Source organism: Mesoplodon bidens (assembly GCF_964165515.1).
Source record: "Mesoplodon bidens genome assembly, chromosome: 15".
In the NCBI taxonomy this organism is placed as follows: Eukaryota; Metazoa; Chordata; class Mammalia; order Artiodactyla; family Ziphiidae; genus Mesoplodon; species Mesoplodon bidens.
This window is the reverse complement of record NC_138171.1, coordinates 87,955,285-87,979,316: the sequence shown is the minus strand read 5'-3', so window position 1 is coordinate 87,979,316 and position 24,032 is coordinate 87,955,285. Positions and strand designations below refer to the sequence as shown.

The following is a 24,032-nucleotide window of genomic DNA, read 5'->3' as shown; positions in this document are numbered from 1 at the left end:
CCATGGGACGATGGCTGTCCACCGAGCCCCAGAAACGCTGGCTCCTTCACCGGGGCCGCCCCGCCCAGTCTGGGCCCCAAGACTCAGCTGCAATTTGTACCCCATGGTATGAACAGAGTTGGCGAGGCCTGGGTGGGGGGTCATGAGGCCTGCAGAGAGCACGATGGAGAGGCTGGGGGTACTTCCCAGCCAGGCAGGGCCCAAGGCCCACCCCAGGTTTCATACTTCATTCTCAGAGAGGACGGGGGTGGGGAAGGACGGGATGTCACTTCTTTGGAGGGCAGGGGGCTGGGGTGGCACAGAGGTGGGCGCGCTAGAAAGTGCGGGTTGACAGGTGGCCTTGGAGGGTCTGGGACACGTCCCCGAGTTGCGGGCACAGCCCTGCACTTGTGGTTTTGTTGGGGCTGCCACAGACAGCCCTGTGTCCACAGCATCCTCCCAGCTCTCCAACTCAGCCCCACGCAGGCATCCCCTGACTTCCTGCCCACCTCCGGCGAGGCCACAGGAGGGACCTTGCAGGAGGCTCCATGCATCGTGTGCACAACCTGGGCAGACGGCTCTGACAGACCCCCCAGATGAAGCCCATCTCCCTGCTGCACAATTTCACCCCTGGATTCCCCCTCCAATAAGCTTTCTGCCCCCCAGCCCTTCTTGGGTTCTGCTTTGGGGGCCCAGGTTAACGCTCCACCCAGCACCCCACTGTAGAGCCACATCTTTGAGCGGTGCCCCGATTCCTTAGAGGAGCCTCTCCTCCCCACTCTCTAGTGCTCCCAGTGGAATTCCACCCACACAGACATGGGACTAGGGAGCCGAACCAGCCAAGGGGGCCCCCTGAACCCCTCAGTGGTTGACGGGGGGCAGGTAGGCTCGCCTGGGGCCCTCAGGAGTCCTCGGACTGGACAGGCGCCGGGTAGACACCAGAGCCGAGGCCGCAGGGCCTTCTGCCATCACCTGGGAACGGGGAGGTGGCCCGAGACCCCCCGTTCTGTGTGACCCGGTGACAGCCCCCACCGACATCCTCCGGCACCACCGCCAAGGCCCTCCTCCCCTTCTGGGACATTCCTCCTCCCCAAAAGCACACCAGGCCTTTCTGCGCCATCGCTTTAATGGACAGACCGTTCATCAGATGGCTTTGCACAAAGAAGAACTGCACAGTGTTCTCAGCATCTCACGGGACGTAAATACACAGATCACATGTTTATACATCTAGCATCAGACACGTATCCGCAGCACAGCGTCGAGCACGGCGCAGCCCGAGGACGCCAGCCACGGGGCCGGAGGCAGCGGGCACCCCTCACGGCACCTGCACAGGGGGCGCTCCCCTATGGGGGGCCAGGGGCCATGCCACCTGCGCCCACCCCCAGCCCCACGCACTCTGGCTGAAAGGCATCACGCTGCAGCGAAGACCACACCCTGCAGACGCACTGAAGATGCTCCTTTACAGAATCTCCTTGAACAGGTGAACCCCGGAGACACTCACTATCACCAGAGATGATCCCATGGCAACAAAGGGATCCTGACGGTCTCAGGAGCCCTGAGGCGATGAGGACAGCAGCAGGCCGTGGCCGACGTAAGGCTGACCGTGTCCACTGGACGCGCTCTGTGGGGTCAATTCTTCCTGGTCCACTTGGCGTCTGAGGGGATGCACCGCTCCGTCTCCGCGAGGCCACATGCGCCAGCAGGACAGCTCCTTCGGCCGGTTCCCGTAGGTTCTGGAATCCCGAGGGCAGGCCTGGGGTCACCGGCCAGCCCAGGACACTGTCATCTCCCAGCCATCACCCGGGAGCTCCAGCACCCGGGCCACGGGCCACGGGCCACGGGCCACGGGCCACACAGGGCATGGACTCGGCTACGCAACTAGAAAAACGTGGCCACAAATGCTTTTCACATGTATGCATTTGGTTGGTGCGTTTGTTTTTTTCCTTTTGGTTCAAAAAAAAAACATGGCAGGCTCTCAGGTATATGAAACTGGTCATATTAGACAAAAATACAAACTTCACCTTTACAGAAAAACAAAATCAAAAAAACAACACACACACATAATTTCTGTTGAACACACGTAAAGCGTAACATCTTACCAAAAATACAGAGTTTAGGTTCTGTCCAAACACCAGCGGCAGCAGCAGGGAGCAACCCTGGGCAGCCACTCCGGAAAGCCACATCCCCAGGCCTGGCCGCAGCAGGTGGGAGGGACTCAGGGCAAGAGGCTGGGGGACGGCATGTGATTGGTTCACGCAGTTCTCTCGAAATGGCTTAAATTAAAAAGTGAGTAAAATGGGGCAAGGAAGAAACACGTAAAGCCAGAAACATTTAGGAAATGATGCATAGGTGGGTATACCATGTTTATTTTAATACATCTCATTTGTTTGCATCCTGCTAGGAAAGGTACCGTCCCACCGTCCTGACTGTTACTGCAGCCTGGTGTTATCGGTGTAAATGTCATTCAAGAGATAATTAAAAAAAAAAAAAAAAAAAGGAAAAAAAAAAGCTAGGCAAAGAGTAGAAAGGAAAGCTTAATAATCACTTTATGGTGTAAAAAAAAATCCACTTAAGGCTCTCAGGAAGGTTTCTGTATAGACTTAAACACTACAGCAAGGAGATGTGGTTTCCGAGACATTCCTGGCTCCTGCGTGCCCCTGCAGAGCCCGGCGGCATCCGATCGCAGCCTTCAGAAAGCAGGCTCTGTGTCCTTGGCCAAAGCACCTGTGACCACCCTGGAAAGAGATCCAGTCTGCCGAGACGTTTGTCACTTCCATCCCTCGGGGCGTCCCTCCATTCCGGCAAATGTTTAGATATTTTTGTGAGTGAGTTTTGTTTGTCATGTTTCGTGGTTTTGTTTGCTCTCTTTTTTTGACAAGGAAGCTTCTTATTGTTTCACCGAGTGCTACAATACTTGCTTTGATGTCACATAAACAACGTATACTGTCTCTTTGTTCTCCAGAGTGTGCATGGAGACAGTTTTCACAGAGGAGAACAAAGACCACGCTGGCAATAAGCACCGTACATAGTAGGTTCAGGAATGTAACACGCCATGTACATCCGTGTCCCGGAAAAGGGCTGATGGCTGCTCCTCACCTCACATCTGCAGGCAGAGGGGAGAGACAGATGCTGAGAGGCCACGAGCACACACAACGCTGAGTGACGTCGACTGTGTGAAACATTTAAGCCCATCAGGGGTGTGCACGCAGGCACACGTGTGCGTGCGCGTGCGTGTGCGCACACACACACACGCCTCGTGGCAAGTCGTAGGATTCAGAGCTTCTATTAAATTTTTCAAATCAAATATGCCTCATTACCCTTTCTGTAACATCCTGACCAGAATTGGGACTAGGCTCTTGGGATCTCACAGAACACAGCTTCATAGCAAACCCCATTCTCCCGCTGTACAGATAGGGAAAACTGAGGCCCAGAAAGGTTCTTATGCCTGTCTCCTCACCTTCTTCTTTCTTCCAGCCTACAGCTTGATGTGATTTCTGGAGATCCTGCAGCCATCTTGGGCCATGAGGCAACCCTGAGGATGGATGCCACCAGCAAGACAGAGAGGTCTCTGTGACCAGGCAGAGCTACACTGAACTGAGCTAAGAGCAGCTCTTTCCCACCCTACGTCGCCTGTCTGTTGCTCATCCCAATACTTGTACCACCACATGCCCACAGCCTGAATGCTAGCAGGGAGGCAGGGACGCCTGTCCCTCCCTTTGGGGTATCAGTCATCAGCTAGCCCACGGAGGCTAAGCCCAGTGGTCATAAACTTGGCAGCACAGGCAGCTATAAAACCAGCCCCTGCACCACACCCCGGGGACCCAAAAGCCAAGGCTGAGCAGTCGTTTTGGGGCTGCTTCAAGATCTGTCCGCGTGGACCTTTCCTCCCCAGAGGATCCTCCTGAACGGACGTGACCTGCGGGCCTCAGAAGCTCCTGACCTGGCAGCGTTCCACAGTCACACATCGCTCAGCTGGAGCCTGGGCTCCCGGGCACCTGTCTCCAAGAATTCCTCTCACAACTATTTGTTTTGGATGCCATGGGCTCCCACATGCCCAGAAGCAAGGACCAGGCTCTGCAGAGCCCGACAGGCCAACACGAAGGACCAGGAAGGCTTAAAACTGCCTCCTCCATGGTTGCCCACAACCACTTTCTCCTGGGAAGCCCCTCTGAAAGACCACCATTCCCAGGCCCCCTTACAGCAGAGGGGTGGCCAATGAGATCAAAGCAAAAGTCACTGGGTCCTTTCACCATTGTCCCCAGTCCCCACCATAATCTTTCTTCCAGACCTGGAGTGTAACGTGATTTCTGGAGCTTTGGCAGCCATCTCGGGCCATGAGGCAACTCTGAGGATGGACACCACTAGTCCTGGAAAGAAGTGGGTCCCTGACGATACCCTGAGACTGCCATACATGCTCTGATCTCCCTACCTTATCTCAACCCTTGTTTCTGGCATGTTATTAGCAGCCAAACACAACTGCCAACACAGTAGCCAATAGCCCTGTACGTTTACAAAGCATTTTCAGACAGGATCTACTCAGCCTTCAACAATCTTCACCTGTGATCCCTCTAAGCCTCAGTTTTTTCATCTGTAAAGGAGGTGGGTAACCTGTCCGAGGTGATCCCAGTGAGTAAACGTCAGAGCTACCCCACTGCTGCTCAGGGAACCCAGATCACTCCGCTTGTGTGATGCCTTTGCCTCCCCAATCAACAAGGACCAAAGCCAGAGCAGGGGCCCCGGAGCAGGAGGGAGCCATGGGCCAGGTGTCCCGAGCAGCGGGAGGGGAGGGGTTGGGGAAGGGAATGCGGAGACCCGCAGCCCAGCCAGACAGCAGAAGCTCGCAGACGGATCAAGGCCAATCAGGGCGCGTCCTCGCCTTCGGGGTGATTCGCTGAGTGATCAGTCGCTGCGCCTCCCACCCCAGGACTGCGGCATGGCCGGCGGCCGGCTCCTACCTGGTGGACCGCGTTAGATGGGTTTTAACCTTTTTCTTTTCCGTTTTTTACCTGACTCCCTACGCCTTCCTGTTGACAGAAGGGCAGGGAGGGTGAGAGGGCCTAAGGGAGGGCTGTGGGGTGGAAACTGAAGCCGTAAATACCTGGGGTGTTTGTCTTTCTGTAAAACAACTCGATGGCGCTGGCACGGAGACACTTCCTGGTCCCCTCAAGCTGGCCCAACACGGCGGTCACGACGCCGGGCTGCTCTGGGCAAACTCTGCCCCAGGGGAGGCCAGGACCCTGACTGGCAACGCCGCGGCCAGCGCCCACCACCCCCCGGGGACAGGGCCCTTCCTCGGCCACATCTCACCCGCTCCCCCCACCAGCTGGGCAGGTGACTGGACCCGCACAGCGGCCAGACCTCTCTCCCTCCCCAGCAGGTCCCAGGCCACGAGGGCAGCTTAGCAAACAGGCCTTGGCTACAGCCCCCGATCCCACCTCCCCCGCCCTACCCACCCACCGAGCCCACCGCACGTGGCTGCAGAAGCCAGGCTCCGGACCCTCCACCGCACCACCAGGACGGCGCCCCTTACCCGCCTCCTCTTCCCGGTGGTCGGGGCTCGGGCTGGCGCTTGCGCACGTGCATTCCAGGTGCTCCTCCAGCCGCACCTGCACCTCTTTTAACTTTGGCTTCTTTCTGACGTACTCCACCTTGGCCACCTGCCGAGACAGCGGCCCGCTATGGACAAGCGGCACGCGGCCCTGGGAGTGGGGATGTGCTGGGCCCCACCCGGGGTGCGAGCAGCCCGACCTCTGACCTCTGACCTCTGACCTCCTCCCGGTGGGAAAAGCAGGGCTATCGGGGAGAAAACAATAAGCTTCGGCGCAGCATCTGCGGTTTGGTCCTATTTTTTTTTTTTTTTTTTTTTGCGGTACACGGGCCTCTCACTGTTGTGGCCTCTCCCGTTGCGGAGCACAGGCTCCGGACGCGGAGGCTCAGCGGCCATGGCTCACGGGCCCAGCCGCTCAGCGGCATGTGGGATCTTCCCGGACCGGGGCACGAACCCGTGTCCCCTGCATCGGCAGGCGGACTCTCAACCACTGCGCCACCAGGGAAGCCCCTGGTCCTATTTTTTGTTTAATATTTATTTATTTATTTGGCTGCGCCCGCGTCTCAGCCGCGGCATGCAGGATCTTTTAGTTGCAGCATGTGAACTCGTAGTTGTGGCAGGTGGGATCTAGTTCCCTGACCAGGGATCGAACCCAGGCCCCCTGCATTGGGAGCATAGAGTCTTAGCTACTAGACCACCAGGGAAGTCCCTGGTCCTATTTTAACTTAAAATAAACCTAAAGGGCTTACACACGCCGGGAGAAGGCCCGAAGGGATGCACTCAAGGTGGGAGCTCTGGGTGAAGGAAGGAGTTTGCACCCACGTTTTAGGGGCATCTGGGACAACGTGTACTTGACTATCAGCAGCTGAGGAACAGGGCTACTGCTCACGGTCTGCGGCTCAGGTGTCACCCTCCCTCCTGTCCACCCCCTGAGGCCCGAGGAGGAGCACGCAGCCCTGAGGGCTCACAGGGAGGCTGTCGGTCTGGAGGCAGATTCTGGCCTGTCATAGACTCCAGACGAAAGCCCCTCGGCCACCTGACACGGGGCCGGGCCCAGCCCCGCAGCCTCGCCCGGGCCCCAGGTCCCGGGATGGCCCTCAGGGACACCCACTCCACCCACCCCTAGCTGTTCTCCCGGGGAGACAGGCAGAAAGGGAGCAGAGCCCACCCAGCGTTCACCCTGGGCGCGTGGAGGCCCCGGGGAGGCCTGGCTCGTGGTCCAGAGCTGGCCAACGTGAACGGGACCCCAGGCCACGAGCAGAAGCCCCCAGCCCAGGGACAGTCCTTCACAAAGGGCCTGGAGGCCAGAAGATGGGGGACCCCCGTCCAGGCCCGGCATGGCCACGTGGCTGCACCTTCCGGGCACCTCCCCTGGTTTCCTCTGCGGGGCAGGTACGAGGACCCAGGCCCCCAGGCACGGGGGCGGGCTTGCCACCCACCAGACAGACCGGCCATGGGACCAGTGCACAGTCCGGCAGCGCTGCCCCCCGTGGGCCCCTTGGTGAAGGGCACACGACACCAGCTGCTCAAGTCTTTAGAGAAAAATCTTATTTTTCTTATCAAAGAAAAACAAACAGGAATTTATGGTGGCACCTGCTTCTGGGTATGCAAGGATTCCAGGCCGGTCTGGCACCTCTGTCTGGCCAGGAAATGGCTACATTTTTTTCCCCAAGAACACACTGTGAGTATTAAATTCTCAAAAGCGTCCTGCACAATAGCCAAGGCCACAGATCAAGACGCTGACACCCTTGGGACCCCATCCCATTGCCTCGGCCCCCAGACCCATACTGGAGCCTATTGGGGCCCCACATCTCTCCCCTCCTTCCCACTGTTTGTCTTGGGAGCCTGGGCTGCACCTGAAAAACCTGACATTCAGATTCCCCGCCACGGAGCTGCTGGGTCATGAACACCCCACCCGCGTGTTCCCAGAGCAGACCCACCGGAGACGCCATCCAACAATGCCGTCACCCTTCCAAGCAGGGCCTTGAGTTCCTGCCACTCACTGCCCGCCCCCCCGGCTGGGCTGCTATGACGCGGGACGCCCCCAGGAGGGCCAGGGAGAGCCACGCCCTGCAGGGGACCCCCCAGATTATCAGAGTGCCATCCAGAATAAACACCAGCATCTGCTGAACCCCACATGCCAGGCCTACAACACTCACAGCTACCCTGAGAGGGCACAGCAGCGGCTCGTTTTACAGACGGGGAAACTGAGGCAGCACGAACAGGGCTTGTTTCGCTGGAAGGTGGCCTGGACTTGGAACCGGCAGAGGTCCTGAGCTCACCGCTTAGCCGGGGGACACCCTGAGTCTATCGGGTGAGGGCTCCGGGACTCCACGGCCGACTCCTGGGGTCATGGCCGACAGACCTCGACCTGGCTCACAGGCAGGTGGTCCTTCTCAAGGCCTGGCTTAGGGGCCACAGTGGCACAGAGAAAGCGACCCAGCTCCAGGGCCTGAGGCCGATGGGCAGGGCCCCAGAGGCATGTCCACCTTCCGAGGTACTGGCCTCCCTGACCTGCTAGGGCTCCCCCCCGGGCAAGGGTAGGGCATCCCTACCCACCAGAGGGGAGGGACTCAGGGGCCCTTTACCTGAGACTCACTGCCACTGCCACTGTTTTCCCCCCAAAGCCCCAAACCAGCTCCCCAAACAGCAATGGCTAATGGGGCCCCAGCTGGGACCTCCCACCCAAAGCAACCCCCCAGTCCAATATTGGGTGCAGAGGCCCATTACTGAACATCCCAGGTGGACATGCCAGACCCACCTTCCAGAAGCCTGAAGTCTAGCAAAGCAGAGCTGCAGACAACCACCCTGGACATGACCACAGAGCTGGGTCCAAGCTTCTGGAGGTCTGGCCCATGGGCTGCCCTGAAACCAAATGCAGCCCCAAACTTCCAATGTGTGAGAGTCTGGAGGCTCGCCCGTAGGTGGGGACATGGCTATTCAGAGCTGCTCCTTCACCCTGACCAGCTGCCAGCCCATCCCGGGGTCCGCACTGTGGGGAAGACACCAAGCGCTCACCATGTCGAGCAGAGGGCAGGGAAGGCGGCCCCCGGGACCCCTGCCCACCTGGCAACGCTGGAGGGTCTGCAGGGGTGCCAGGGCCCGCTCCAGATGCCACCCCGAGGGCAGGCCCTGGAGGTCCAAGGCCGCCAGTGAGCTGTGGGCACAAAAAGCCTCATGGAGGTCACGGTGGGGAGCTGGGTGGCGGGCCATCGACCCCAGCATGTCCTGACCCAGGGCCCGGGGGCTGCCTTCAGCCGAGGACACCTTGCACGGTTCGGCCACCTGGGCCTCAGGAGGGCAACCCCTCCCGGCCTCACGGTTATCTCCCTTCAATAAGGGGCGCCTCTGACCGTGCACGACCAGGAGTGCGCCGTCCCTACCGACCCCCAGCAGCCATCACACCGCACCCAGCCTGGGGTTCCCAGGGGCCCCCTCCCTGCTCGGCCTCAACCCCGAATGGAACAGAAACGGCTCCTGGACAGGCTGGGGGGCCAGGCCAGCTTCCACAATGGGCCTCCTGTTCCCACTGACCTCTGTCTCCTCTCTGCCAGAACCCCCCGTGTCTGGGGTCAGATGTTTTCCTGCCAACCTTTGGATGGGTGGGCAGGGAGGGGATGCCTTCCCTGAAGAGGGAGACAGAGGAAGGGGACCGGGTCTGAGGGGGGCAGGGCCCCCGACGTGGAGCCAGGCTGCCTGGCCCCTGGCTGCAGGACTGAGCTCTCTGGGCAGACGGAGGCCCACGGGGAAGCCCCGGGCTGGCTGCCCCACCCACCCCGAGCCAGTCGGGCCTGTGCCCAAGCAGAGATGGACCACCCATCCTCACCCACTGTGCCGCTAGGATCCCCGAGGAGCTCTGCACACCCACCCCGCCCTCAGGGTGGACCAGGGCAGAGAGGCGGGGTTAATGTCCATCCCAGGACCGGACACGCCCCGGTCCTCACACCGCAGGAAGCCAGAGTGGGAGCAGTGGAGGATCTCCAAAGGCTGAAGCCCACGAGCAGAGACCCCCACTCCGTTCCCGCTCCCCTGTGCCTCCAAGCCCGTCTCATGCCTTAAGGACAGGCCCCAGAGCCCACCTGCAGGACAATCTAATCTTGGGCACCCCACCCCCATGCCCAACAGAGAAAGACCTCAGTTACCCAGCTTCTTGGGGCTCCTAAGACCCCTCCAACACGCAACAAGCGAGGACCCCCAGACCCAAGGAAGCAGAGGCAGGCTGGCCGGGCTGGTAGCTGAGCCCACAGGCAGGGCGGTTAGACCTCAGTTTCCTCCTTTAACTGAGGAAGAGGCAGCGGCGGGGGAAGCGGGGATGCAGTGCTGGGCTGGGGGCCCCACCGCCTGAGTCTGGAGCCCTGAGGCGGAAGCCAGCGCCCCAGGCAAGCACTCCAGGGGCAACTCGGCCCCAAGGGGAGCGTCTGCCGGAGACCACAGGGCGGCAGGCCGTGGAATGTGCTTACTCAACACCCAAAGCACGCCGAGGACCAAGTCCCCAAGGTCAAGGGAAGTCCCAGTTACAAGTCTAAAGTGCTTCTCACGCGCCAGATACAGGGTCCTTAACCCCGCACCTCACTCGGGGGCCAGCGGCCGACTTGACAGGCCTAGACTCACTGACTCACAGGGCATCTGAGATAATTCCTAGCGGAGAGATGAATTCTATAGCACCCCACAACCGAAGGCCTCATTCCGGGAAAAATGGACCCCCCTGGCACTGTAGGCCCAGCTGAGAGGGGGCGGGGCTGCTCCACGTGGAAGGTGCCAAGTCCACGCCCCCAGGGTCACATGGGATCATGACCCACCCAGAGCCAGCTTCCGGGGGTGGGGGGGCAGCCCCTCCTCTAGACAGGGACCCCCCCCCAGAATTCTCCAGCCTCAGCCACACTTCGGAGAAGCCAGGAGACAGCCTAGAAGCCTCCCTCCAACCCTGCCCTTTTGAAAACAGAAAGACTGACACCCAGAAGCAGGGAAACTTGCCTCCAAATAGCAAGGCCAGCTGCCCCTGTGGGAGTTCCACAGTCCCAGTACCTCAGACCCATTCCACAGAAGAGGCAAGTGCAGCCAGAGGGGAGCAAGGCAAGGCCGAGAAAGGCTTCCAGCCATCGGGCCAAAAGCCAGACCCCAATCTGGCTGCCCAGTGACCCGAGGAAGCAGAATTTCCCCCCAGGACTCAGCGGAGGAGCTCCTGGACGTGTCACGTGAGCCTGACCTTTGTGCATGCCCCCGGTGCTGCCCTTAGAGGTCATCACGGCCAGCCCCCCTGCCTGAGAGAGGGCTTCATGGCAAGCACTGGCCATGTGCTGGCTCCCAGGGGCCCCAGGAGGGCGGCAAAGACATCCAACCCGAGCCATGCAGCCTGTGGGTCTCCGAGCAAGAACATACCTACCCGCAACAGGGGTGGGGCCTGGCCCCCAGGACCTCAGCACCCCCAGAAGGACCCTTCTGGCTAGCACTCCATTGACACGCATGTCCAGTGGAACGGGGGCACCCTCCCAGATTTCAGATGGGGACGGAGGTCCAGCATGGCAGGCAGAGCGCCTGGCCCCTCGGCCTGAGCCGCGGAGGAAGTCAGCCTCCCCCGACACCAGGTCCCACCCCAGCGCTCCCTTCCTGTCTCCAGCAGGGTGAGGCCCTGAGGGGACCACCAGCCCCTTGCCATGCACCACAGTCCCCACTAAAGTGCCCGTGAGACCTCTCCAGGGCCTGGAGGAGACGTCAGGCAGCTCCCAGCTAAGTGGCTGGACACCTCGCAAGACCCGTTAGTGAGGCAAACAACTGCGTCACAAGATCCAAACTTGTTTCGCATGACCGACCAGGACCCAGGCCCCGGCTCCACCCCCCGGCCTCGGTGTGCCTGTCAGAGAAACGGGAGCATCCTCCAGCTCACCAGCAGGCCTGGCTGCCCAGCTGGGTGGGGCTGCCCCAGGGGCCGGAGGACACGCCGGGCTCACCTTGACACTCCGGTGGTGGACGCGGGACGGCTGGCACTTGACACTGCTGGTGTTGCAGCAGCCGGTACAGCGCTTCACCTCCACGCACGGGGGCCAGATCAGAAAGTTGGCAGACGTGGGGTCCACCTGGCTCCGAGGTATCTCATAAATGACCGTCCTGGTCTTGCAGACTGCGGGGATGGCTTCCTCTGAAGAGATAAGAGCCCAGTGAATGTTCTGGAAGCCCCAGGGCTGCAGCAGCTCCCAGGGGCCCAGGCAGGAGCATCCCCATGGGCCACAGCTTCCTCCAACAGGACGTGTCACACAGCCCCCGGTCCAGCAGAGGCAGAAAGACCCTAGCCCCCAACGGGTGCACCTGACTGGCCCAAAGATGAGCAGGGGCTTGAGGGCCAGGAGGGGAGACCCCGGGGAAGGGGGCTGCGGGGAGCCCACCCTGGGGGCAGAAGGCTGAAAATCCCCCAACACCCCGGGGGCTCACACAACCCCTGCAGCCAGCACGGAGCAGGGATGACGGCCTTCACCCCAGTGCCAGGGGGCAGGGGGGTGGTCTCTCAGATGCCCCCGCCTCCTGAGGGCCCCCTCCTCCTGCATGTGAATCCTCAGTGGCCTCTAGGGACAAGCCACCAAATCAAGAGGGCTGGGTGCTGGGGGTCTGGCCGACCCAGTGGGGGAAGGGGCTCCACTCACAGCGCCCACCAGCTAGAGGGGCCTGGGGAGTCCAGCCAGGCAGGGCCAGAGGTGGAGCCAGGGACAGGGACCTTCACTCCAGCCCTAGCTCTGCTCACAGGCACCCCTTTCATCTGGCGCAGAACAGGCCTCCACCGAGGATCCTGCAGCCCTACCAGGGAACCTGGCCTTGGAGACGGGAATATACGTTCACAGCGGCAAACGTCATCTGGGGAAGGCCCGCTGGCCTCAGCCAGGGATCATTTACCCACACACCACGCCCAAAGGCAGAAGCTATAAAATCCATATTCTTGGAGGAAATAAAGCTCGGACAGAGGGAGTGACATGCCCAAGGTCACACGGGGGATAGGCAGCAGTCGGGACCCCCAGGTGGCAAGGGAGTGGGCGGTCACACCCCCCCCCAGCTGCGCCCCTGGGGCAAGATCTTCCCTCAAGGCTGAGCCTGGGGCCCCAGGAGATCCCCACCAGCTAGTCACTCCTAAAGGGACCAGGCAGACCCGGGGATGCTCTGCGAGAGGGAACAAACCCTGCATGGGGGCCGGGGGGCCGGGCCTGAGTGGGCTGGGGGCCCTGGGAAGGGCCCACCAGGTCCAGCACGGCTGTACCCACTGCTCTGCAGCGCAGCTGGGAGCACAGTGTGCTCCACGTTACGAACTGGAAATGAAACACGACCCGTCTTCCAGCGAGGCTGTCTCCAGCGCAGGCCCCAACAAGACCGGGCACTTCAGGAATTTATGACGGCTCCCCCCTCCTGGAAACTCTCGGCCCAGGCCAGGCCTGCAGCAATGAGCAGGCGGCTGGGGCAGGGAGGAGGGACGCGCACACGGGACCCTGAGCAGGCTGTGCCTTTGTTTTACAGAGAAGAGAAGGGATGGATCCCCCGAGGCCACGGTTGGGGGAATGGGGGAGAGGGCAGGCCCCAGAGCCCCTCCCACAGCCCCCCACCGGCCCAGCAGTCCTGGGGCTCACCGATGCTTCTTTTCCTCCGAATGGGCACAGGCCGCTTCTCCGGCGCATGCTTGGCGCCATGGCCCCCGTGGGCTCTCAGGCTGGTCTCCAAAGGCTCCTCGGCCCCTGCAGGTAGACACAGGAGATAGCGACCGGCCGCCCACACCTGGGCACCCAGGGTCTGTCCAGCAGCACGTCCCTCCCCAGACCGGACGGGGTCCCTCCACACCCACAAGGGGGGGCTTCGAGACGTGCACAGGAGACTCCCAGCTGCCAGCAACGTCCCACCCAGCCCTGCACAGCTGACACGAGTCCCCGACACACGCTGCCCCGCTGCACGTCACCACGAAGCCAAAGCCGAAGCCGCAGGCCCATGGGGAAGGGGCTGCAGCCAGCCTGCCCATGGCTCCTCCTCAAGGAAGCGCGGGTGAGGGCTGAACCAGCTGAGGGGGCACCCGAGGCCAGCCCTCCCTGCCCAGGAGACCAGAGCTAACAGGCCTGCTGCTCCCAGCTGGACAGGGGACCTTGGACAGCGGGCTGGACAGCGGACTGGACCGAGGAGCAGCAAAGGCTGCTGCTGCGACCTGTGCGCTGCACGCATCACTTAAACCAACACTCGATGAGCATCCTGGCCTTTGAGGGGCGTCGGAAGCAAGGCCAGACTGGGCCTCAGCCAGACCCCACTGGTCCCTGAACTTAGCCCACTGCGAGGAAGAGGACACGAGAACCGGGAGCAGGGAGTCAGGGGTCTGGGTGCCTGTCGGGGGGACACAGCTTTTAGGAAGGAAAGTGCTTTGCCATCCAAGTATCTAAGACCTGCAGAGCAGCGGCCTCAGAGCCAAGGTCACAGCTGGGCCTAGTCCCCCGGACTGGCTACAGTCCCCTCGGAACGCATACCACCACCCTCTCTGTCCCCAGGGCCCCCAGAAAGGGGGTGCAAGGGACACAGTTCTGCCACCTGCCATCTGGCCTGACCCAGCCCAAGGACAGCGCCTGCACCTGGATGAAGTGGGTCACACTTGGCCTCCCCACCCTGGCCTCCAGACCCACTGGGGGATCTTCCCACTTCTCCTCTCTGTCACTGCCTCCCCCATAGATACCCAGGGGCAACAGGTCCCGAGAAGGCACGCCCCAATAGTCAGCAGCTGCACAAAGATGCCCCCTCTTGCCACCCCCCCACCCCAAGAAGCTCCAGTGGTATCCTGGCCACCAGCTCAGACCAGAGGCCCCCTCCTCGGTGCCCGGTCCACCTAGGCCTTGGTGACTGTCCACACACCCACAAGTCTGGAACCTGCACTCGTCGGAAACGGAGCACAAACGGGGCAAACGCGGTGGGAATGCAGAAGACGTGCCTGCCTTGAATGCCGGCGTCCAGGAGAACCCAGCTCTTCCCTCAAAATGACTCAATGTTCCACTGCCACTAATTTTTTTTGAGACCCAAAATAAGATCAGAACAGAACTACTCATGCAGTAAGAATTTCCCATCAACCAACTGTTACAAGAGACATTTTTTCATGAAAAAGTGACTTTATGAGTCACGTCCTGGTGGTGGCCATCTTGCCTTCGCCAAACCCAGAAGCAGCTGGTCCATCCTGAGCTTCTAAGAGAAAACGGAACGGCAGCAACCCGGGCTGCACCCCCGCGCCTCACTCTAGCCAGGCAACAGCCACCTCCTGGGACGGCTCGGCACCCTGTGTGCAGTAGGTGCTGCCACTCCTTCACCTCGGAGGAAACTGAGGCCTGAGACGTGGAAGACAAGCGAGGCCAGCGGCCGGCAGGAGACCTCGGGGGCCCGTGGCCACACCCAGACTGCCTTCCGCCCAGGCCACTCGCCCCCGAATGAGCAGAGAAGACATAGCCTCCTCCCAGGACACAGCCTCCTCCCAGTCCATCAACTGTCCTGAAACCTGAACCAGGGACTCGATCTCAGTCAGGAGTAGAAAGAGCTCCCGGTCAGACAAGCTCAGCCACTGCCCCATCGAGATGGGTGGTCTGAAAGCCCAGCTCGGACCCGCCGACGCGGAGGCAGCCCTCTGATTTACGCAGGTCGAGATGCAACAAGTGGGGACTCCCAATAGAAGGCCACGCGTGAATCATGCCCTAAAACTGCTCTCAGGACAGTTAGTCAACGGTTTTCCCTTTTGTCTGTTATGCACACACGTCCAAAGGATGGGGAGCCATCCTCCAGCCATCAGCCCTGGAGGAGCGTTAATGGCCGAGATGGGATATTTATGTATCGGTTACTCAGTGACCACGGGCGCCGGGCCAGGCTGCTCAGGGAACAAAGCTCCCGGCTCCCGCCACAGCTCTGCTGAATGGTCTGCTCTCAGCACGCCCGACACACAGGCCACAAACTTCACGCTACTGGCCATTAGAAGACCACATGCTGGTCTCTCCACCCAAAGGCCACACGTGAAAAACCAACTGCCCGGTCCTCGTGCACGCTTGCAACTCGCAGGCCAGGCGCTGGCACAGGAATCCACCGCCTCGGGGCCTCCAGCGGAGGTCCTCACCTGTAAAATGGGAACAAGGTCCGGCTACTGGGAGGAGGCCACGCCCCACCTGCCAATCACACAGCCCTGCCCACTTGGGAGGAGCCACTGTTAAAGGAGCCTCTTTCCTGCTTCCTGGGCATCAGCCTGGAAGAGCCCCCTTTAGAGTTACAAAGAAGAGTAAGGACACCCAGAACAACGGGTCTCCTCCGCACCCAGCCCCCTCCTCACTGACCCCAGACCAGCCTCTGACTGGACCTGCTGGGGAGTCCTGGGCCTGGAAGGCAGCTTAATCCTCCAAGAAATGACCCCACAGCTGTTTGCAGCCTTTCCTAGCAGCTAGCTCCGTTTCTACTCTTCACGTTGGACGGAAACAGAAGTCGGGGAAAAGACACCCCCCCCCAACCCCGCAAAACAAGCTATAGAAGCAAACAGCTCAGGTGAAAGGGGGGCTGTGAAAGGGGGACTGACCAGGATGAAGGAGACCCACTTTGGGGTTTGTATCACAAAGGGTCCCAGAGGGGCATGGCTGCTGAGCAAGGGAGACCCTGGGGCCCCTCCAATGTTCTCACCCCAAAGTTTCCCAGGCACTCGGAGTGCCACTCTCAGACCCCAGATCTTCTGATGGGGCGTGGGGGGGGAGGCGATCCATTCTCTCCACCCCCCCGGGGCAGGAGGGAGCCGGGCTCCCGGGGGCTTTTATAAAAGGGGCAATTTGAAACCAGCCCGGAGAACCGGCTGGTGCACCCTTACTTTTTATGTTTGGACCCTCCAAGGAGGCGGTGGACCCAGAAGCCCCCAGGTCAGGAATGCTATCAGCATGACCCCACAGCTGCAATGCTAAAAGCATTCATGGGTGGGGGGTGGGGGAGAGGCGGGGCTGCGGAGACCGGAATAAGAATGGTCCCAGCAGAAAGTGAATGGCCCATTTCCCAATGGCAACCCAAAGCTGGTCCTGCAAGGAGGCCCAGCCTTTCCCAGGCCTCTCTTCTGCCAGCCAGAAAAAAACCTCTGGGAGCCAGTCTCCCCACTTTCCCAAATCCATCAGGGAGCAGCAGAATGCAGGCAAGTGTTTTCCTCGGCTAACCAAAGCCAAATCCTTCCCCCCAGGGTTACACATCAAGGAACCAGATCAAAATCCCCCCCTGGCCCAACTCTGATCTCCAAGTGAAATTCTACCCTCTTCCTGATAAGGATCAGCCAAAGGATTTCCTGGGTCAAGAAACTACAGAAACCATCGCCCTTGCTAGAAAATGATTTTGGCATGAAATGAAAATAGTTCAGGCCTCTCCACCACCATAATTAGGTACAAATTTCCAAATGACTAGACCATGTGATTTTACTTAATTCCCCCGCCGCCCCCCTTTTTCAGAGTAGTTTGCAGTGAGAGAAAAATCTTCATTTCACGTAAAATTCTTCCAACCAACTCCTACTGACTTCAGTTGCTCCATCTGACAAGTTCATTTGGGAACTCTTTTTATCCAGTCAACAGTAAGTTTTCCGATTTGAGTATCTCCCTAGCTAACTCACACTGGAGTCCCTGCCACAAAAATGTGGGCCAGAATCCTCATCCTCTAGGAAGGCCCTTCCTCTGGTCCACACCCAAGCGCAGTCACCCAATATCATCAGGCTCCAAGCCCAGCCAACCCGGGTCCCTCACCACCTTTGCCCACCTGGGGCCATTCCAACCCTGCCACTGACACTCCAAAGAGCTTCAGGGTCCTCTTGTCGAAGAAACTGTTTTCCTAGAGTGGCTCAGCTCCAGAGCCTGAGGGGGAGCCCCAAAATAGTCCCCAAACAGCAGATGTGTCCAAGGCGCGCCTTTTTATTGGCTCATGAAAACAGAAAGACACGGGCCTCCTACAACCACAAAGGCCCAGCCCCACGTCGGGAGCGGGGCAAGTTCGCAGCGATGACAAAGGGGCCCAGCCGGGGGACACCGGTGCACGCCTGCCCGACCGGCGCCCAGGGCCTGGGCCGGTCCCGGTGCTCCTCCCGGCCCTCGGGCAGGCCCCGGGCCGCACACCTGGCCGGGGCGCCGGCGCCCTCTATGCGGCTGAACTTTCTGTGACACACTGGGCATTTTCCTTAAGTGCAAAAACAATCCCTGGGCGAGCGAGCAGCCCTCGGCCGCCGCCGGGAGAGAAAGTGGTGATTGGAAGAGAAACTCCTGACTCATCCGCCTGGGCTTTTATGGCCCGGGATTGGATTCTGACCTTTCGGTGCGCTCCTGCTCGGCGCCCGGCCCGGCCCGAATGCGGGAGGCGGCGCGGGGCGCACATACCGCCTGCCCGCCTGCCCGCCGCCCGCGCCCTCCCAGCGCGCCGAGGGAAGGGGCGCGATTTACCTACGGAGTCTATCTCCAGGAGTCGCTGGAGGTCCCGGATGCTGTGTATCTGACTGTGCGCCAGCCTCTCAATGACCTCGCGGGGGATCTCGGCTTCCTGCAAGCAGAGGAACACGGTCAGCGCCCCGGGCCGCCCAGAGCGCCTGGTCCCCGGCCCGAGGTTGCCCCGCCCCAGCGCGCGCGGGCGCCTCGCACGCAGGCCGCCCGACCCCCAGCCCGGGCCCTGGAGCCTGAGGCCGGGGTGGGGCTGGGTGAGACCCCCATTTCTCCGTCCCCAGCCACGTCTGCCCTTTGCAAAAAGAAAGCGCTCCCCACCATTTAAAAAAAAAAAAAAAACACCACTCGGCCCCTCCGCCCCGGGGTGTCTGTTACAAGAGGTCTGGGGCAGAGAGGGGCCCAGGGAGTTGCTGATCTAACAGTGAAATCAACATCTAGGAAGATCAAGTTGAAATGCGTCACGGATGGGCAACGAAAGTCACGGCAGCCCTAACACTTTAATCTACCCTGGGGCTTAAATTTCACACCCAGAATCCCGGGCCGAACCTGCGGGGGAGAGGGTCTGTCGTCTGCAAACACGCGCACGCACACACACTCACACACTCGCCCCACCCCGGGCTCCGGCCCAGCCGCGGCCCTAGCGCCGACTAAGACGCCCCAAATCCAGCCGCGGCTGGGAGGGGCTGCCAGGGAACTTAAGGGTTAAATATCTACCTCTCACAGCTCCGGGTCCCAGCCCAGACCACCCCCACCGCTCGGCCTCCACCCCCACCCCACCCCCCCGCCAACCCCGCTCCTTCCTGATTTTTAAAGGGAGTCGGGGGTAGCTGGGGGGTCTCAAGCACTAAGTTCCCACGACGGGGTGTAGAAAGTCATTCATCACAGCAGAGCTCCCGGGGATTCGGAATTCGAGATTGGGGGCTGGGGGTGGGGACGCGGGCGGTGGGAGGGTGAGGGCGCCTGGCCCGGCCCCGGCTCGCCTCGCTCAGCCACCTGTAAGCAGGCCCCGGGCGGGCGGGACTGCGCTGGCCCAGCCGCCCCTCCGGGCATGGGGACCGGGAACCTGGGTCTGCAGCTCCGCGCTGCCCACCCTGCCTGCCGGGGGCTCCCGCCGCAACCGCCCCTACCTGTTTGTCGGCGGCCCTTCTACCTTCCCTGACTCCGCTGGCTCACACACACACCCCCTTCCGCGCTCCCCGCACCCCGATGCTGCATTGTCCGCCGCGCCCCGGGTTTCCCTCCTCGGAAAGGAGCCCGCGCCCCCCGAAGTTTCTCCCCACTCGTCCACCCAGCCGCCACTCCGTCCCTCCACGGCACAGCGACGCACACGCTGGAAACTCACCAGACACACTTAGGCATGGCAGAAAATAGAACCCAGTTGGGAAAATTTAAAAATCGACCACGCTAGCAGAAATCAAAATGCGCTCTGCAGAGCCCCAGAGCCCGGGATCCTCGGCCCGCGAGCGGCCGCAGGGGGCGTGCGCAGGGGGAGTCGGAGAGAGGACGGGGCGCGGGGGTGGCACCCACCTCGGCCAGGGCACTGGCGAGGTATCCGCAGCCGAGGAGCAGCAAACAAGCCCAGGTCCTCATCGCGTCCCGAGGCGCTGGCGGCTCGGCGGGGTGGCGAGGCCGCGGGGCGGGCGCTCCAGCCGGGCTCCTGTGGCGGCGAGATTCAGTACCATCCCTCAGGGAGCGCGGCCCGGAGGAGGGTGGCGCGGAGAGCAGGGAGCCGACGGAGCGCGCCAGGCGCGAGCAGCGAGTGCGGAGAGGCAGGCAGCGCCACCGAGGAGGAGGAGCAGGGAGTGCGCGCTCGCCGCGCCCGCCGCGCCGGGAGCCTCCTGGGCCGCCGGGTAGGGGGTGGGGACGGAAGGGGCGGAGGGCGGGGGCTGGGCCTCTTCCTTGGTGCGTTCCCGGTGCTGGCCGCCGCCGCGCTCGCTCCCCAGCGCTGGCTCTAGGAGCGACCAGGCCGGTAATTCTGCATATTTGCGGGCGTCAGCCCCGAAAGGGACCCCGGAGCGAGGCTGGAGCCGCTGCCGCCGCACCACCCATCACCTGTCTGGACACCCGGCCAGGCCCGGCGCGGGCTCGCGCTCTCCCTGCGGGCTGCGGGCGGCCCTGCGCGCCCGCCGCCGGCCCCGCGCTCGCCTCCGGCCTCCTCTGGTCGCCGCCGCCCGGCCGGGCACGGCGCGGCCCAGCACGGCGCGGCCCGGCGGCCTGCGTGCGCCCCTCCGCGGCGCGCCCTCGGCTCCGGCGCCGCGCTCCGCCCTCCGCCGGCCCGAGCCGGGCAGAGCCCGCGGCCGCTCCGCCTGGCAGCCGCCGCCCGCCCGGGGCCTCGCCGCGCGGGCCTGAGGGCGGGCGCAGGGCCGAGCCGGCGCCGGCGCCGCCGCCGCCGCCGGCAGGAGAGGAGGAGGAGGCGCGGGCAGGCCCGGCTCGCCGGAGTTGTGCGGGCTCCGCAGGGCGCGCGTGTGGAGCCGGCCGGCGGCGGGGAGGGGGTTATAGCGCCGCCGCCGCCGCGCCCCTCCCCCGCCCCCTCCCCCTCGCCTCCCCCGGATTCCGGGCCCAGGACCCGCACCTCGGAAGCGTGCGGGGGCCGCACGGGCCGGGCAGGGCCCGGCCGCCGCTGCCGCCGCCGCCGCCGCCGCAGTGAGCACACACACGCGCTCACGCAGGCAGTAAAATCCATCAAGGCCCCGCTCCCGGCCCCGAGCACAGCCGCCGGGGCTCCCCGCGCGCCCCTCCCTCGAGCTTGCCCACCCTCCAGTGCCAGCTGCAATCCTGCAGCACCGGACGGGGAGGGGAGGAGGCCGCCGCAGAAGTGCCGCCGTCGCCGGCTCGCCTCTCTCGGGCCCCAGCGGCGGCAGAGGGCAGCGCCCAGAACTGCTACGCCAAAAAGGGCAAAAGCGAGCCGGCCCCCGCCCCGGCGCTCCGGCCTCTTTCCACGGTTTGGATCATGGGCCCCTGCCTCCCCCTCTCCATAAAAGGAGGGGGAGTGAGTCTCTGGTGAGAGGTGGGGCGGGTTTAGGGGCGCGTCTGGGGCACTCACCTGGCGGCTGCCACGCGCCCCCGCCCAGAATCCGATGACTGGGGCGTCTGACTGAGGAACCTCCACCCACAGTCCACGAGGGGAGAGCGCCCAGGTCGGAGGAGGGGGCTGCAGCGTGCCTCGTCCCCACCCTAGGACCCCTCATCCTCCAAGTCCCCGATGCCTCGTGGAAAGCCGGACGGCGGCCTGAGCCGGGAACTCGAGGGGTTGGAAGGCAAGGAAAAGAAAAGAGCCGCTCATGAGGCACCCGGGAGTCTGAGCCTCCCGCGCCGGAATCCGCTGGGCGCACAGAGCGCCACCTCCGGCCGCGGCGCCGCACAGAGCGATGCGGGGGAGAGACGCGAGGGAGGCCGAGGCCTGAACTGGGCCGGACGGCTCCCCCGCCACCAAAGGGCGATGCGCCGGGCTGGGTACATTCCGCCTGCCTAGACCTGGCGGGATCGCACCCCGGCGGCGGGTACCTCGAGGGGGCGGGCGAGCCCCGGTATCAGGGCGAGAGGGGTGACGGGCCAAGCGACCCCGAACCTAGACGGCGAGGCCGTTAGAGGCGAGGAGACTGCCGAGCGGTGGGCGGCCGAAGGAGAATTCCGCCTGCCCTAGCTCTCCAGCCCCACGCCCCCATCCTGTGGATTAGGCCCTTGCCCGCGGCGGCCGCCCTCCCGCCAAAGGTAGTAAGGGCGCAGCCCCGCAGGCGGCCTTTCATCCTCGGCTCGGCCGGCTCTGGCATTTCAAAGACGGAGTCCAGTGGGCGCTTGGGGGGCGCTCGCCTTCCCCCAAATTCCTGGGGGGAGGGGTGGGCCCCTCCTTCGATTCCCAGTGGGCCGGGGCTACCAGCGCTCTTCCACTGGCCTCCACACACCTGCAGCCCCCCAACGCACCTACCTCGTCTACCGTAGCCCCACCTGCGACCTCCCCCCTCAAGCGCGCTTTCAGGGGTCAGGATGAAGGATGACCGAGGCAGCACTAGGGAAACCTTGGAACCGTTTAAAAGCACGTTAGACCCAGCCCTTGTCCACCCAGGTGGACCTCCATTGCTTCGGAGGGAGACCACTGGACGGTTTCTGGAAGGCCGCCAAAAGCACACTGCCGGGACTCAGGCTGCACCCCGAGCAGAGCCCTCCGTGGCTCACTCATCCTGACTGCTGACTGTATCACGTCTGGTTGAGCCTTGGATTCCTCGCAGGCAGAGGGGACCCGAGGACACTTCTTTGGGGTGAAAGGACTCGGTTTGATAGTGGGTGTGGGAATGAAAGAGGAAAGGTCACCTTGTATTGCAGGGGAGGTGGGGGCAGGGGTCCTTCCGGCTCTAACCTCTGTACAGAGGCTCGCTGGTTCCTGGGTGTCCCGCCACCTTTGAGCAAACCTCGATGGCTGATTCCCTCTGTGTCCCATCCCGGCCTGGCAATTCAGGGCCTCTCAGTTCGAGTTTGGGGCGGAGGAGAGGAGATCTGGGAACGCGGAAAGCGGGGGCGCCTTCTACGGGAGCTCCAGCCAAAGCTAGGCGGGGAGAGGGGCAGGCCTGGGTGCATCCACCACCGGGACTGGAGATCTGCGGGGGGGCGGCGCAGGCATCCTTCTAATCGCTGGCCGCTATTAAAAATAAAACCGCGGCGCGTCGTCATAGCGACCACGACAACAGCGGCTGCGCGAGGGTGGCACAAACTTGTGCAGCCGCGCGACAGCCGCTTTGGGGGGAGACTCGGGGCACGACGCGCGTTGGCGCACCAAGGCCTGCCCTGGGGTGGGACAGGGACCCCCAACCCAGCCCGCCCCACCCTCCCCCCGGATCCTCGGAAGAAACTGGCAGAAATAGATCCCTAGAAGCTGTTTCCTAGACCTTGGACTGTCTTGACCAAGAGGTCACCAACTTGGATGAGAACCCACGCACGCGTGGACTCCCCGGCCCTGGCACCTCTCCCCGACACCCCTCCCCGTTTCAGACTCTGGCGTCCTCATCTCTGGAGAAGGAGGCTAAGTGGGAAGGCGGTTTCGGATGCTCGGCGGGAGAGGGGACCTCACTCCGGAGGCCGGGCGCGTGGGGGCTCCAGCACCTGCTCCGTCGGCGATCCGTGCAGCTCAGGCGCGGTCACATGCTCCTTTCTGTCCGGGAATCGAGTTTCACTTCCAGCCGCTATTAGGCGGTTCACACGGTTCACTGCAAACATTTGATAAAGAGGCTAAATATACATTGGAGTCGGAGGAGGCGTGGGCGGCTGTGCTGAGCGCGTGGGCGCGGCGCTCCAGGCTCCGCGGGGCATCCCTGCCCAGGGCGGGAGGCCGGCTCGGACCCCCGACCAGTCCCCCGCCCCGCGTGCACCCCACCCCCGCCACACACACACAATTCGGACCCCAGACCCGGGACACGTGACCCGGGCAGGCTGAGGACGCCCCCAGGCCAGCCAGAGGGCCCCTGGCGGAAGAAGGGGGCGCTGCGGGGAGCTCCGCGGGTCGGGGGGGGGAAGGTGATGGTGGGCGGTGAAGGCGCACCTGGCTGCCCGGGATGTCCGGTCGCCCCCGGAGCCGGTGCTTCCGGACTATCTCGGGCGTCCCCCGGCGCGCCCCGAAGTACCGCGGACCTATAATTAAGGTGAGTCAGGTGCTCGAATAGGCGCAGAGCGGGGCTCCCGGCGCAGCTGGGGTGAGTGTCTGGCCGTCTGCCCCTCGCTGGGTTCCCTCGGGCACCGCCCATGGCCCCCGCACCCTGGGAGGAGAGGGAAGGGCCTTGGCCGTTCCTCAGAGGTAGTGGGCGGGGGGCTTCATTAAGGACCTGTCAGCCAGCCCAGCACTTGGTGGTGCGCAGCCAGCATTTCACCCTACAGTCCCCCTCACCCCACTCCCGCTCTGCCCTGTGCACTGCCTGCCTGGGACCTGGCACCAGTCGGTGCTCCATTATTGCTCTCATCATTTTTTTCACAGTGGGAGTCATGACTAATATCTACTGGGCACCTCGGTCCCTGAGTGACCCCTGGGGGTGGAGAGCTCCCCCACCTCCCATGTGACAGATACCAGGAAGTCAAGCATTTGCCCACAGCCGCAGAACGCT

General features: G+C 62.6%; 1 protein-coding gene across 9 annotated transcripts; it reads right to left on the bottom strand.

Moving 5' to 3' along the window:
- Positions 1 to 2,309: 2,309 nt before the first annotated feature.
- On the bottom strand, positions 2,310 to 20,809 carry PDGFA (platelet derived growth factor subunit A). Of its 9 annotated transcripts, none has more exons than XM_081256410.1 (8): positions 20,701 to 20,809; positions 19,474 to 19,603; positions 17,950 to 18,046; positions 13,132 to 13,236; positions 11,476 to 11,663; positions 5,510 to 5,655; positions 3,437 to 3,511; positions 2,310 to 3,082 (listed from the first exon to the last, which is right to left on the bottom strand). In XM_081256410.1, the coding sequence occupies exons 2-8, from the start codon at positions 19,534 to 19,536 to the stop codon at positions 2,962 to 2,964; spliced, it is 795 nt and encodes a 264-aa protein (XP_081112536.1). In that variant the 5' UTR covers positions 19,537 to 19,603; positions 20,701 to 20,809; the 3' UTR covers positions 2,310 to 2,961. The 9 variants fall into 9 exon arrangements, with proteins under 9 accessions (XP_081112536.1, XP_081112538.1, XP_081112537.1 ...); XM_081256412.1 differs by lacking the exon at positions 20,701 to 20,809 and adding an exon at positions 20,519 to 20,653; XM_081256411.1 differs by lacking the exon at positions 20,701 to 20,809 and adding an exon at positions 19,999 to 20,028.
- Positions 20,810 to 24,032: the final 3,223 nt, after the last annotated feature.